At 40.8% G+C, this 16,459-nt stretch overlaps 1 protein-coding gene across 2 annotated transcripts in view; it reads left to right on the forward strand.

Annotated features, from left to right (window-relative positions):
• The window catches only part of LOC117548125 (sodium- and chloride-dependent GABA transporter 2-like), a 35,540-nt gene that overhangs the window by 2,268 nt on the left and 16,813 nt on the right, over window positions 1-16,459 (forward strand). The window contains exons 1-3 of one of the 2 annotated variants that reach the window (XM_034219160.1): window positions 7,551-7,756; window positions 11,692-11,882; window positions 12,740-12,874. In XM_034219160.1, the coding sequence (XP_034075051.1) occupies window positions 11,693-11,882; window positions 12,740-12,874 (325 nt within the window). In that variant the 5' untranslated portion in view covers window positions 7,551-7,756; window position 11,692. Of the gene's footprint in view, window positions 1-7,550; window positions 7,757-11,691; window positions 11,883-12,739; window positions 12,875-16,459 lie in introns of those variants that run through there. The other variant, XM_034219159.1, reaches the window with a different exon arrangement.

Raw genomic sequence — 16,459 nt, forward strand, 5'->3', positions numbered from 1 at the left:
CACCAGCTGTGTCTTTCTCTCAAGGAAAAATTATTCTGGCTGTGTTTAACTGTGCTGGTATTAAGTGACGTTGAGACCTTGGTGTTTTAGAAATGTTGAGGAAATAATACGGTTTATCATAACTATGTAGAAGTTATAATCTGTTGACTCTTTGAAAGATTCGCTTTCAGATTAGTGTGTTCCCCCTTTCAAACTTTGAATACAGTATATCCAAGATAGATGATCTTGTCACGGCTGGAGGGCAAGGTACACAGGACCCAAATGCAGAATATCCAAATCCAAAATACTTTTATTACGGAACTAGCAACAAAGTAAAATAAGGCAAGGCAAAACATAAAAATCCCTCTGAACAAATCCTTCCAACAACATCAATAATCTCACAACAACAGACAGAAAAACCAGAACTTAAATGCACACAAGACTAAACACACAAACAAGACACAGGTGAGGAGGGAGGAGAAAACACAGGGGCACAAGGTGAACACAATCAGGTAATCAGGTAGGGAACAGAGAGACAGGAAGCAACAGGCAAGACGGGGGTGAACACTTTACAAAATAAAACAGGAAACCAAAGACATTACATTACATTGCATTTAGCTGACGCTTTTATCCAAAGCGACTTACAATAAGTACATTCGACCAGGAAGACACAACCTTGAAGAAAACAGAATCATATAAGTACATCAGGTTTCATAGAGCCAAATATTTCAAGTGCTACTCAACTGGCTATAGATAAGCCAGTCCTTTATTAGTATATAAGTGCTTTGTTAATAATTCTATCGCTCGAGGTGGAGTCGAAAGAGATGAGTTTTCAGTCTGCGCCGGAAGGTGTGTAAGCTTTCTGCTGTCCTGATGTCAATTGGGAGCTCATTCCACCATTTTGGAGCCAGGATAGCAAACCCACGTGTTTTTGCTGATGGGAACTTGGGTCCCCCTCGCAGCGAGGGTGCAGCGAGTCGTTTGGCTGATGCAGAGCGTAGTGCACACGCTGGGGTGTACAGTTTAACCATGTCCTGGATGTACGAAGGGCCAGATCCATTCGCAGCATGGTAAGCAAGTACCAGTGTCTTGAAGTGGATTCTAGCAGTTACCGGAAGCCAGTGAAGGGAGCGGAGGAGCGGAGTGGTGTGTGAACATTTAGGAAGGTTGAAGACCAAACAAGCCGCTGCATTCTGGGTGAGCTGCAGAGGTCGGATGGCACATGCAGGTAGACCAGCCAGGAGGGAGTTGCAGTAGTCTAGGCGTGAGATGACGAGAGCCTGGACCAGAACCTGCGTCGCTTTCTGTGTCAGCTGGGGACGTATCTTCCTGATGTTGTAAAGCGTGTATCTGCAGCAACGGGTTGTAGCAGCGATGTTTGCAGTGAAGGACAGGTTGTTATCTAGGATCACACCCAGATTCCTTGCAGTCTGAGTCGGGGAAACAACAGAGGTGCCGATGTTGATAGTCAGGTCAAGAGTGGGACAATCTTTTCCCGGAAGGAAAAGCAGCTCAGTCTTGTCAAGGTTGAGCTTGAGGTGATGAGCAGACATCCACTGAGAGATGTCAGCTAGACAAGCAGAGATGCGTGCGACGACCTGGGTCTCTGAGCGGGGAAAGGACAGAATTAATTGGGTGTCGTCAGCGTAGCAGTGGTATGAAACACCATGCGGGCTAATGACTGATCCGAGCGAGTTTGTGTACAGGGAGAAGAGGAGGGGACCAAGAACAGCGCCCTGAGGGACCCCTGTAGTTAATTGACAAGGGTCGGACTCAGACCCTCTCCAAGTTACCCTGTAGGTACGGTCTTTGAGGTATGACGTGAGGAGGGAAAGTGCAGAGCCTGAAACTCCAAGTTTTTGGAGAGTGTGAAGGAGGATCTGATGGTTCACCGTGTCGAATGCAGCAGACAGGTGCAGCAGGATGATGACAGAGGAGAGGGATGCTGCTTTTGGCAGTGTGCAGTTCCTCAGTGACAGCAATGAGAGCAGTTTCTGTGGAGTGACCTGCCTTGAAACCAGACTGGTGCGGATCCAGAAGGTTGTTCTGATGGAGATAACAGGAGAGTTGTTTAAAGACAGCGCGTTCAAGTGTTTTAGACAGGAACGGGAGTAGAGAGACAGGCCTATAGTTGATAACATCAGACGGGTTGAGAGTGGGTTTCTTTAGGAGAGGGTTTACTCTTGCCTCCTTGAGACTGTTTGGAAAGTGACCAGAAGTTAGAGAAGTGTTGATGAAATGGGAGAGAAACGGTAGAATATCAGGAGCGATAGTCTGAAGGAGGTTTGAAGGGATAGGGTCCAGAAGACAGGTGGTAGAGCGGGCAGAGGTAATGAGGGTAAGAACCTCACTTGGAGAGAGAGGGGAAAAGGAGGTTAGTGTGTTGGTGGAAGGAGGGTCTGGTGACCCAGCGGTGAGTAAAGGTGAGTCAGAAAAAGAAGAGCGAATATCATCAACCTTTTTTTCAAAGTGGGTAACAAAGTCGCTTGACAGAAGTGAGGAGGGGGGAGGGGCTTTGGGAGGGTCCAAGAGGGTGGAGAAGATGGAAAATAGTTTTTTGGGATTGGAATAGGAAGATTGGATCTTATCTTGAAAGAAAGTGCTTTTTGCCTGAGAGATCGAAGCAGAGAAAGAGGAGAGGAGAGCCTGATAGGTTAGGAGGTCGTCACGGTGTTTGGATTTCCACCGTTTCTGCTCTGCTGCCCTAAGGACGGTTCTATTAGCACGTAGTGCGTCATTTAGCCAGGGAGCAGGAGGGGACTGACGAGCCTGCCGAGATGTGAGAGGACAGAGAGAGTCCAGAGAGGATGAGAGAGTAGAGAGGAGAGTTTCTGCAGCAGAGTTTGGAGGCAGCAGTTGGAACGAGTCAGAGGAAGGGAGGGCTGAGAGCACCGATGAGGCAAAGGTAGAGGGGGAGAGGGAACTAAGGTTACGGCGGACAGGTGCAGGATGAGAAGAGATTAGTTTGTTATGTTTGGAAAGGGGTAGAGAGAATGAAATGAAGAAGTGATCGGATGTGTGGAGCGGGTTTACAGAGAGGTTAGAAGTAGCGCAGTTCCTTGAGAATATGAGATCAAGGACATTGCCAGCTTTATGAGTTGGTGGGGAAGGAGACAGTGAGAAAGCAAAGGCGGTTAACAGAGATGTTAGTTTGTCTATCTTCCCTGTCTGGAGGTTGAAGTCTCCAAGAAGTACAGCGGGAGGACCAGTTTCAGGGATGTGTGAGAGGAGATTTTCTAATTCCTCCAAGAAGTCCCCCAAGGCGCCTGGTGGACGGTAGAGAACAACAATGGTTAATTGTATAGGATGGGTTACTGTGACGGCATGGAATTCAAAGGTGGAAGGAGTGAAGTTAGGTAGCTTGAAGAGGGAAAAGCTCCATTTGGGAGAGAGCAGGAGACCAGTGCCACCACCTCTGCCAGTGGGTCTGGGTGTATGGGAGAAGGAATATGCTGTGGAGAGAGCTGCTGGGGTGGATGTGTTGAATGGAGTAATCCAGGTCTCAGTGAGAGCAAGGAAATCCAGGGACTGCAGGGAGGCGTAGCCAGAGATGAAGTCAGCCTTAGGAACCAACCCAGTCTCACTGCATTTCGTGTTCACCAACACGATTTTTAATCTATTGATTCGTGTTCACCAACACGATTTGCCCCTTTTTTTTCGTGTTGCACAGCACGATTTTAAAAGCAATGTATTTCTACTGCCTTCAGCACGTATTTTTCTCCGGCGGGTCGTGGGAGACCGGAAGCTGTGTGGTTCATAAAAACATGTTCTTACTCAATATCAAGCCACAATTATTGCTTTTATTTTAAATCGTATAATTTCGGACTTTTGTTGCCGTCTGTGAGGAAAATAACCTTAACCTTACCTGAATTGTACTCAGGTGTAACTAAAGTCTGATTTAAGGGTTGTTTATATTTCACATAATTAATCAGAATCTGCAAAGTAACTCAAATAAATGCAGTGGAGTAAAAATACCAGGTTAACCTCTGAATTGTAGTGGAGTAGAATTACAAAGTAACAATGAGCTGTCATGTGGGTATTAATGCTGCACATTATGGACACAAGCGATTTTCACCCATTTATTAATTATATGTTTTACATTTGATAACACCAATGTGTTTAATACTGGCAACTTCTAATTGTGGGGAAAACGAACACGTTCAGTAGAGACGTCCCATAGAACATTTGACAGGAGATGACACGTTAGGCTCGTGTTGTCTTCATGGACCCTAACCTTGGCCAGGAAAAACAGGCATTCGCTTATTTAATTTTTTTTTTTTTTGCGTGTGTTTATAAATGACCTCGAGGGCCGTACCAAATTGTCTCGCGGACCGTATACGGCCCGGGGGCCGGAGGTTCCCCACCCCTGCTCTAATAGAACCTCGAGAGGTCAGAGAGGGGAAAGGATTTGGATAGAGAGAAAATAGAATGAATAGATTACAGGAGTAGAGAGTATGAGAAGTAGAGAGAGAGTAGATTTAGAAGAATGAGAAGTAGTAATAACCTTAGTTTTAAATATAAGATCCAAGCTTTTAGGATTTAAGTGAATGCGCAAGAACCAAAATGTAGGTGAAGAAGCACAGTGTGTCCACGTCAATGCACTCACACTAGACCACCCTATCAACTAAACCCCATCAAAAAGGAAGGTCCCAAGCTACTAATTGGCAGTGACACACATAGGCTACATATAGCCTATACACCAGGGGTGCCAACCTTTTTTGAACCGAGAGCTACTTTTAAAGTTGCCAGTCTGCCGAGATCTACCAGTCCAAATAGAGAGGCGTAGCCATTACTGACAGCCTACTACCAGGTAAATACACACTTCTACTTGTATAAAACTGACCTTTGTACGATTAATACTTCATAAAATGTACACAACAATGTTGTTGATACAGAGTTGGAGTTTATTCACACGTCACATACTACAGTGGGTAATGTTTTCAAGAAACATTGAACAGTGCTGCCACATATGACACAGGGAAAAAAGAAAATACTCTGAACCCTTTCTTTGCCATGATATAAAAATAGTGTTGCTACAAAAGTATAAATTAGGCTTACTAATAAGACAACTCAGATCTGAAGCTACACAATAAAAAAGACAAAATTAATAGAATCAAACCCTTTTTTTGTTGCATTTTAGTAGAGTATAAAAATAAATGCCTTTAAAATAGGATGCAAGCAACACTATCTTAACCTGAATTGATAATAGATTATAATCAATTTAAGTTTGCATTCTTATACCATTTTGTACAATAATTATAATTAATAAGTTCAAACACAAGCTCAAACTTAGAGCTGATTAATAACGGTATCTAACTTGAGTTTTTATCATATCAAAAACCTGTTGAATGCTTCTTTCACAACTTCGCCGTCTTTGAAAGACTTCATGTGTTTCGCAAGAACGTGACTGACACGATAAGATGCTCTGGAAGCAGCCTTGCTCTTATTGTTGGGCCTGGTGAAAATGGACTGCTGTGCATTTAGCTGTCCTTTCAGGCCCCTCCCCTTTTGGGAGCGTAGGGCAGAATTAGGAGGGAATTCCGTCTCGTAGCATTTGTGCACTGTTTTGAAATGCCGCTCCTAAATTACCCTTCTTCGATAAAGCCACGCTCGCATTGCAGATGAGACAGATGGACTTTGAATTGGAATAGATACAAAAATAATCATCCTCCCACTCGGAGTGAAAATTATATATGTTTTGCTTCTGCCATAATTGCGGTCTTGTGTGTGTGCGGACTGTCACTCCTGTTGACACGGACAACGTTAGCGAACTAGTGCCACTGCCCACTGCCCACTGCTCACCAGCCACGCCCCGACACATGGGGTCACGCCGGCCAATCACAAAGCTTTGATGCGTTCAAGTGCATTATTCTGGCACAGGAAGATTATGTTACAGGACATTAATGATAAAACAGAATATTGTTGTTCTATTTTTAGACACATCTCGCGATCGACTGGGAATCTCCCCGCGATCGACCGGTCGATCGCGATCGACTGGTTGGGCACCCCTGCATATACACACACACGCTGTCACGATCTGTCTGTGTTGTGTTTTATTTGTCTAGATCTGTCTTTGGTTTCCTGTCTCTCCGTTCCCTACCTGATTACCTGATTGTGTTCACCTTGTGCCCCTGTGTCTTGTTGGTTTCAGCAGAATTCATTAGTCCTGTGTGCATTTAGGTTCTGCGTTTTCAGTCTTTGTGAGATCCTTGTTTGTTTTTGACTGTGTTCACGGGGAAGAGCTCTGTATTTTTCTTGTAGTCTTTAAATAAAGGTAGGCTATTTCCTGTTAAATCTGCGTGTGGGTCCTGCCTGCTTCGCTCAACCCTGACAGAAGGATCTCAAAAAGACTAACAGAAAATGCAGAACCTAAATGCACACAGGACTAATGAAACCAACAACAAAAAATACCTTGTCAACCTGCAGGTCATGGTGCTCAATTCTTTCACACATACATACGGGTTTTGGGCCGAGGGCGACACCGTACTTCCGGTATCAACCATTTCACACGAGGTGCATACAGAATATCATAGTCGATTGCCTTAATCAATATAGTCAACTCTAAAATACCACATATATGCATTGGCATGATAATATTATTGTGACAAGTGGGGTATTCACCTGGTGTTTCCAGAAGATAGACGTAGATGCCAAAATCGACCGAAGGCCACTTTTGAGGGTCGTAATTCCATACATTGTACATCCAACAACCCACACAGCTCTAGTTTACGCCGGTAACGACCTAGAGCACACCCCTCAAGTCCAGAGATGTAATCCGAAGACATGCAGCGATTTCTTCGGTCGTTAATTCAGAAAAAAAACCTAGTGCGCTCTGCCTGGCTACATTAGCTAGCTGTTTATATTAGCATCGCCAGGATTTTTGCACCTCCAGAAAAATGGCGTCTTTATAAAAAAAATATGGCGCGCCTTGCATTGTGGGTAGCTGTGACGTCACTGTGTGTTAAAGAATGAGAAACAGGTTTCATCTTCTGTAGATTGCAGTATCAGGTTTTCTTTTTGAACCATGTGGATGAATATCCTAACGACCTAAATGGTCTAAAGTCCACTATAAATAACATTTTCAGAAACTTTTATTTATATACATATTTTTGCTACATTGTACTTCTACACCACTATAATTCAGAGGTGAATGAAAGTGTACTTTTACTTTACTAAATGTATTTAATAACTTCAATTACTTTTCAAATGTTGGTTAATGATTTTAATTATATGTAACACTTAAATAAGACTTCAAATCCACAAACTACCCTGCAGTATACAAAGTTATTAAAATAATAATGAGTAAATGAGTAAAATAATGAGTACTATGGTAAATTTCTATGCTAATACTTTTGTACTAGAGTAACATTTGGATTGTAGGACTTGTAACAGAGTTATTTCTACACATTGTACTTCTACTTTTACTTAAACACAAGATCTGAGTAGTTCTTCTTTCTACTGTACAGCATCTCTCTCTTTACAATGAGACCCACGTGGCCTCCATGAACAGTCTCCGCCTTTTCATTCAGAAACCCATAACACCCGCCCCCTCCTCCCTCACTCTGTCCCCCCCGGTTCTCATTGTCATACAAACACGGCTCTCTCAAGCCTCTACTCATGGGCTCATTAATGGTCAGAGCTGGGAAGAGCACTTGTCCTGGAGAAACTGGGAGATCTTGACTTGTATTTCCCCTTAAAGGCACCAGATGAATCCCAGCTAGGAGGGCTAAATGGAAGAATAACTACACAGACTACAGACGTGAAGCGACCTTAACAGGTACCTACTAGCTATTGAGGTCACTATCAGCTTTTTAATATATTTAATTTGTGTTTATTTACACATTTGCGAATGAGCATTACTTGGGTCTGGGTTCTTGAAGATAAAACAAATGGTATCAGTTCAGAGACTGTTGGGCATGTGTGGTTGCACTTCTGCTTTGCGCCTGTAGCTGTGTAATGTAGGCTAAAGGTTACTGTCTACGCTGCACAGAGCAGCTATTTCCCCTGTCCAGTGAGTTTAGTATGGCTGTGATCATTGCTGCTGAAAGCTCACATAGTTTTGAAAAAATGCATTTGTCTTGTGCAAATATTTGAACAGATGTATACGAATTAACTCTTTAAAAGGTTACTTTTCTATAGACTAATATTAAATCATACAGTATTTTTGCTATGATCGATTTCAGAAAATACAAGCTGTAAGTTATGAATACATGTTTCCCTTTTCAACATCTTGAGTTTATTTGCACGCTTAATTAACCTCGGAAAAACAGATAATCTAAATTGAAAAGTATGTATCACTGAACCCATTCCTCCCTGTTGATGCTAGACAGAGATACATAAAAAGGCACTTACTCATCAAGTAAGAATAACTTAAATATGTTTCATAACAGCCCTCTTCTTGTCAGTATTTGTCCAGGGGGTTCGACTTGTAACTTTCCAACGGTCACCTGAACGTTTTGCTAAGGAGCAACAAACTTTTCTTCTGTCCTACTCGTCTTCCAGGAATTATAGTCCTGTGCAACTAAATTGAGATAGTCATTTCCTCCATCCACAGGCAGACAAAATATATTCCAATGGTTTTTTTTTTTCAAACTGAAACATAAGACTGGTGATCATTAATAGTACACTTTTTTTAGCCACATTAGTCATGGCTTAAGGGGTGGCAGTGTACCACTTTGGTATGAACTGTTGGATTGAAATACTGAAAGCTAAATGTCTCCCAGTAGATTCATCCTGCTGAATTTGGTGATTACCACACACTTTGTGTTTTGCCACCAGCAGGTCAATATTTTAATTTGTCCAATACTTTGTTTAAGAACAAAACGTTATGTCAGCCACATTGTAGACCTTTGGTTTTAAAGCTAATTATTGAAACATAGGCTTGAAACCACCATAAACTAACACAGTGAACAGGGTACACATAATAACTGTATATCATTAGCATATTAACATTGTTATTGTGAGTATGTTATAGCATGTTGCTGTAAGCATTAAGCTCAAAACACCACTGTGCCAAATGATAACTTAACAATAATCTAAACAACAAATTCTATATTTGAAAAATAAAAACTCCAGACCAGTTTAAAAGAAGATATTATAAATATATAATAAATAAAACATTATTTTGTTTTGCATTTCTGTTCAATTCGAGTGTTGTCTTCCTGGACAACAATGACACCATTTATAGGACATTAACTGAATAGATGCAGTTGATATTTTGAGCAGTGTTACAGTCTTTTTCCTGAGGTCATCCTTTACACTGAGGGGAGGAATTTCATAGTGAATTGGAACTGGAAAGTCAAACAGGGACACCACCATTGACACTGAAATGTTTGTGAGATACAAACACTCAGCCCTCCAGCCTCGATAGCACTGGTATGTTTGCTCACATACCAATGCCAGAAATATCATTTTCAGAGAGCAGAAACAAACTTATTTGTACAACATTTTGTATAGCCGTGTCTGAAGTCATGCAATGCAAAGCTGTGCTGGACATCCAGAATTAAAAGCATAGCGAAAAGTCTGCAATCATAGAAAGGTGAAACAATTCTTTCAGGTTCGTATATACATAAAGTGACTAAAGTAATTTTGAGAATAATGAATGAAAGAAAAACGAAAATATAAGAGGTACAGAAATGGTCAGACGCTGTCCCAAATTTGGAGTTGGAAAGGTGTTGGGTGTTGTTTTCAACCATCCAACAAGCCCTTTTGAAAAAGCATATTGAAAGCTTTAAATTCACCCAAAAACATACAAAATTGTTACACCAACCTCATACAGCGTGTCCACACTGAGCTTTTGTGGGTGCACAGCAGACGTCAATGAAGAATATAACTTGTTAGGCAACGGTCCCTTGGTATCAGGAAATTAAATGAGAAGGTAAAGGTAAATTGTATGAGAAGGCAAACAGAACTGAAGTTTATTTGAATGTACCGAACTTCCAAACTGTATCCAGCATCTGGTAGTGTGACAATGTCGCACTGTACCACAACATTTTAATTGACATGGCAGACAGCTTTTACACATGCACTTATATTTTGGTACCACATTTGGGGCTCATTATTGTCTTGTTCAAGGAAACTGACAAGTCTATATTGAGCTACAGTTTCTTACTATTTAAGATATAGTCTGTAACATAATGTGTAAATTACACTAGACTTTTATATATGTTTTGCATATAAAATAGTTTTTCATTGTCCAGTAAGCTCTGCATTTTATATTGGTATGAACACCTACATATTACCTCTATTTAAGTATATATTATACATTGTAAACGCCTGCACCAAAGACTGCCTTTTTTTGCAGGGCCTGTGTTTGAAACTTTATTTGAAAAATTATTATAACAATGTGGTATTTCTACTTCTACCCAGTTTCACTTTCAAAAGATTCAGATATGACTCCCAGGGACATTAGCATATACCACCTTTTGAGAGCCAAGTATTTAAGATGAGATAAGGTGAACGAGCTGGCACCTATAGCAACATTAGGTCTTTGCAGAGGCAAACAGGACTACTTTGGTGTAACATATTTTACCCAGACAGAATAGAAAAAAAGACAAGTAGTCTAGATCAGCTACAACATTTATAGTTATAGGGTTGTTTTTTTGCATGAGCAAGTCAATGTAATACAGTTTTACAAATTCAGGACATAAACACAGGGAATGGAATTGAAAATCTTTACTAACTGGGTTCCACGGATGCTTGTTGATTAGAAAAAAAGGGAGCTGGTGGCTGTAAGCCTTTTATGAGACCTGATCAATTATTGAGTGTTGCATATCAGACATGCTCGTTTATAAATGATATTATTCCTTTCAGGTTGTCATTTAACCATTTCCTTTATCCTTTCTCCTTCTCAGTATGAGATTTAAAACAAAACAATATAAAGTAAGATCTATGCCCCAAATGGCACACCCTAAAACATTTTAAATGTAGGTTTTCATATGGACTTTTAAGTCACAAGAAATTGCACTACAGAAAGCACTATTACAGTATATAAAGTTATTGGTTCAACTGTGAAATGTCCTGCTAATACATTAACTTAGTCACAGTTAGAAAAGACAAATAATTATGAGGAATCCATATCCAGAGTTATTCGTGCCTCAAAGATCAAGTATCTGTCAGATCTACTGTCCACTTACACCACCAACCAAGCCATACAGGCTTTAAATAATATTTATTATTATTTATGTTATTTTAGATACTTCATAATTAGCGTAACATTGCAGGAGTTGATATCACAACTCTCACGACCCTTAAATAACTGGTAAAGCTGTTTTGAGAATCTACGCATATAAAGCTAATGTAGTAGCACACATATTTTCCAGTCTATTTGCTCCCCTCCCACATTAAATCCAAGGCAGCAACACAAAAGCGACATTGATGGAAGAATTACCCTCCTGCCAAGCTGCACTGACCCTTTATTGACCTAATACAGAAAGACTGCTGGCATTGTCCAAATTATGAACATTAAAATACAGTCATTAAATTATGTCAATATTCCTGCTGTGGTTAGTGATTATTTTTGTTACGTTGCTTTCCCGGTACTAAAAGTAAATTGAAATACTAAGAATGTGCTGTCCTAACCCTTTGCTACTTCAAAATAACAAATAAATGAGATTTCTTTTATAAATGTTTTCAAATTTAAAGTGAGAATTGTATTTCTGTCACTGAAAACCACTTAAACTATTTGTTGTTTTTTCCCTTGTCTTGTTACAGTATGATGAAAAAGCCTTACGAGCCAGAGGACAAGTACAGGCTGGAGATGGCCACAGCCCAGCCTGCACCCCCAACCCTGACCCGAGGCGAGTGGTCGAACAAAATTGAGTTCCTTCTGGCTGTTGCAGGACAAATCATAGGCTTAGGAAATGTGTGGAGGTTTCCTTACCTGTGCTACAAAAACGGAGGAGGTAAGTTTCATTGTAGTCAAAGAATTAAGGAACAACACTTCTACTTTCTTTAAAAGTACATACCCAGGATGTACTGTATAAAACACAAACTGTTAAGAATACATATTTAAATTTGAAATATCCGACAGCAAGATCTTTATTTATTGCCATAATGTATGTCTGTGTTATAGTCAGAATCTCAATTTCCAAAAACGATTTAGCTTCTCATTTTTTTTAAAAGTATTTGGATCGTTCTATGAAGCTTTCTCTGTCCATTCATTCATATTCCTAATGCTGTCACCAAAGAAAAGGAAAGTTCACTTATCTCATAATCGTGATTTACTCTCTCATAACAAGAAAAAGATCCCACCTTTCTCTCCGTGTGGGGAATGCAATGCGCTCCAGACATCCTTGAAGTGCCCTGTTTCATTGGGTGTGATAAAGTTAAACAAATCACACCTGGCCACTTCAAAAAAAGTATTTGTTCAGAAACTTGTACTTGTACAGTTGTACAGCAACCGAAAAAAACACAAAATAAAGACAAATCAAAAGAAACCTAAAGAAGAATTGTGTTGCATTTAGAAAAAAGACACTGTCAGTGGTTAACATACATTTAAAAACTTTTACCAATTTGATAACACACCTGTGATTAAGACAAATACAGAAAACATGTGCATATTCAGATGAGTTGTCCAAACATGAACACTGCAGAGGAAAGTCAAAGCTGATATAAATACCCTGACTGCTAAACTGATGAGCAGACGTTGAATGTTTTAGATATTTGATATCTTTCAAAACTCTTGGCATGATTCTTGTGGGTTACCCTATGAGTTTGAACTTCAAACATCTTATGTGGTGTAACTTTCCGTTTCCCCAAGGCGTGTTCTTCATCCCCTACATCCTCTTCCTCTTCACCTGCGGCATCCCCCTGTTTCTCTTGGAGACGTCTCTCGGCCAGTACACCAAACAGGGAAGCATTACATGCTGGAGGAAAATCTGTCCGCTTTTTGAAGGTAAAGTTGGAGAATTACTATCAGAATCTCAATGTGAAATCAAATAAGTATTTTTAAAACATAAATATTTGTGTAAGTCAAAAAACGACATGGCTCTTCGATAGTTGCTGCAGTGAATTTAGGACAAAGCATTTGAAAAGCAATGTGACGGTTCAGACGACAATATCTGTCTATGTGCTAAGGATGTAATAAGATGCAACATAATAAACTAATACAACTTTATTTATATAGCACCTTTCATGCAAGATGCAGCCCAAAGTGCATTACAGAGTAAGACATGATACAAAATAAAGAGTGAGGAACATAATTAAAAACAAGTTATAAACAAACAGAAAAGTTATATCAGAAACATAAAACCATAAAACATGATCAATGATACAACTAAAATTACCCAAAATTAAAAAAGATAGGTCTTTAATTCACTTTTTAAAAAAAATCCAATGCAGTTTGCTGTTCTAAGATCCAATGGGAGGCTTTAGGAGCAATAATACCATATCATAGTTTATTAGTTTCTCATTATAAAACGGACAAGTCAAATCAAGCAATCTGATTGGTTCTTAGATATACTGAGCGTATACAGTGTGAGAAAAAGATTTTAGAGAGTACTTGTCCATGGACAAGTGAGTTTGGCAATTTACTTGTCCGAATACATTTTTCACTTGTCCAGAATGGACAAAAATTGGGGCCACTGGAATCTTCTTCTTCGCCATCGTATTTTAAATTTTCCCACGGTTTTTATGACACCGCTAACGTAAGTGAGCGGTAAGATTTTACTCCATCACACAAAGGGTTGGGTATCGTTTGGATTTTAACGATTCCGGTTCTGCTTTTCGATTCCGGTTATTTTCGGTTCCGGTTCTTTGAGAGGGTCAAAATAAGACCTATGACAAACTGGGAGAAAAATATATTTATGAAAACATTAAGTCAAATCTGTATTACTATTTATAAATCACTTCATACTGTTGAATTTCGTTACGGTTATTGAATACAATTATATAAAAATAATCTCTGCATTGTTTAGTTAGTTCTAAGTGGTGCAGTTTGAGAATGTACAATTGGCCCAGTCTCCTCTGATGTTACACTGCAACCTGCCTTTGAGACAGAGTCCAACCACACATGTCCAACACATAGGCCTAATAATAATAATGATACATTATATTTATAGCCTATAGGCCTAGCGCTTTTCTACAACTCAAAGACGCATGCACGCATTTATTTACACATGCTGCAGCTGCCCAGCTGCTCACTGTTTGTAAAAGTAAATAAATAGTATTTTCATTTCAATAATGTACTTTCTATACCCTGCTTCATAAACAATACTGACATCCCTGTGCTCCTCCGAGTCTGGGGGTCCGGGATGTGAGGACAGCGCGAGGACACAGACAGGGAGGCTGCTTCACTTCATAAAGGAAATGGCGGTCAATATTGACAACACAGGAGCTAAAACGCTTAATAACCTTCATTACGTGTTAGAGAAAGAAAGTTTGACAAAGATGAGGCTGTTAAACGGGCAGCCGATCCGCTGTGTGTAGAGAGAGAGAGAGAGAGAGAGAGAGAGAGAGAGAGCCCTGCAGTCCGCGGGGCTCGGCCTCGCCTCCTGTCCTCACAACTCTTATTAATCCCGGTACCGGACAATTGTTATTTGTTCCTACTCGGAACCGTGTTTTGCTTCCCAACCCTGCCACTGTGCTACACTTCCCGCCCCGCCCCGTCTAACTGTACAGAAAGCGGCGAGATGCATTTCCTTAGGAATCAACAAGCAGAACCGAAACTAACATTTCTAAACGAACAATGGCATACACGTACAATTTGCGAATGAGTTCTGCCTTTTGTAAACACAATATATCAATAATTTGTCAATAAATCAGGGCGAAAAACGTCACTTGTCCGCCGGACAAGTCAATTGAAAGATCTACTTGTCCGATATTGTAAATAACACGTCCCGGACGGTGGGACGTGTACTTTTTCGCACACTGGTATACCATGGGTAGAATTGTAAGTTACTTTTCACAACAAGTCAGTATCCCTCCGCGCCTGAGAAAAACTATAGGTTACTAACGTAACCCCAGTTCTCAGAGTAACATGAAGTGAGATGTCTCACTATGGGATACGCCTCCCCGCGAATGCCTCAGAAGCATCAATCTCATTACGCGAATCCTGATTGGCTGGTGATCTTGACGACCACGTCAGGGAATCCGACCACCCTTTAAACAATTAACATTACAAACACAACAGTACGTTATTGTCCTTATAAAATAAAAACATACATTTTGTCCACCGAGATAATACAGGCGAACCGTGCCTATCACAACTGGACCTTCTGTAGACACACACCCCCCTCCCGCCACCGCCCCCCCCCCCCCCCCCCCTCCGCGGCATTATAATGTCCGTCTTTTCACTGAATTGTCGTCTTGAAAAGGGTACTCGCAGCAATTCCAAAACAATTTCATCTTCACCTGTTGCAGTATTCATTTCAACGTTAAAAACAATAAAACGGCATGAATTGCTTCGTCGCATTCATCTATCCTCTGACTCGAGACAGTTAACTAGCGGGCCTTCTAGAATACCCTGGAACCGAGGGAAACTCTGAAAGAATACGCCCATTGGCTACAAATCAATATATGATTGGTTGATCAAACTGTTAGTCCAAACGTACGCTCTCATTCAGTGCAACAGCCAGGGCATTTGATCAAGGATGTAGAATACCTTGGTTGAAGGATATTCTACCCAGAGACCCAGAACAAGATCTGATTGGTTGCTTTCTTTTCTAACACAAAACCACTGAAATGCGTAGTGCATGGTCCGAGAAGGACAAACAAATCAACGTAACACTGTAATATTACAGATCAACAACACAGGTACCATTCTCATTTATTCATTTTATTACATTTTATTTATATAATTAAATCGATTTTTTGTTTGTTTTATCTGAGTGTTCCAGGGTATTCTCTGAATACCTTGAAGGCCCTGACGGTTCGCCACTGTCCTCAAGAGATCCTCACGTGCTATGAGAATCTCCCACAATCCATTGCCGTAACAAAGCTAATGCAGGCACACGTTTGTGTCACCAGATGGCGCAATTGTGTATGTGCGTGTGGGGAGTCTTGCAGTAGAAAATTCGACTGTAGCACCGCCACTGTGGGCTAAGCCCCGAATGTTTCCAGGTCCAGGCGACGCCCCTGCTGAGTGGAGAGCTCTCCTCCAGCTTGTTGTGGAACAAACAGCTCCGTTAGTGCAGCTAGCTAACCAGATGCTAACAATACGGTCCCTGCTGCTGGCACCGGTCTCTCTCTCTCTCTCTCTCTCTCTCTCTCTCTCTCTCTCTCTCTCTCTCTCTCTCTCTCGCTCTCTCTCTCTCTCTCTCTCTCGTCTCTCTCTCTGCTCTCTCTCTCTCTCTCTCTCTCACTAAATGCGTTATTTCCACACACACACACACACACACACACACACACACACACACACACACACACACACAGCCGAGTTTGAATGACACAAGCACACTTTTATTTCCATGCAACTCTCTGATTGGTCTGGTGTCTTGCCTCTGTTGCATTCACTGAATTGTCCGGGGCTACAGAATTGTAG

The sequence above is a fragment of the Gymnodraco acuticeps genome, unplaced genomic scaffold, assembly GCF_902827175.1.
Source record: "Gymnodraco acuticeps unplaced genomic scaffold, fGymAcu1.1, whole genome shotgun sequence".
Taxonomy (NCBI): Eukaryota; Metazoa; Chordata; class Actinopteri; order Perciformes; family Bathydraconidae; genus Gymnodraco; species Gymnodraco acuticeps.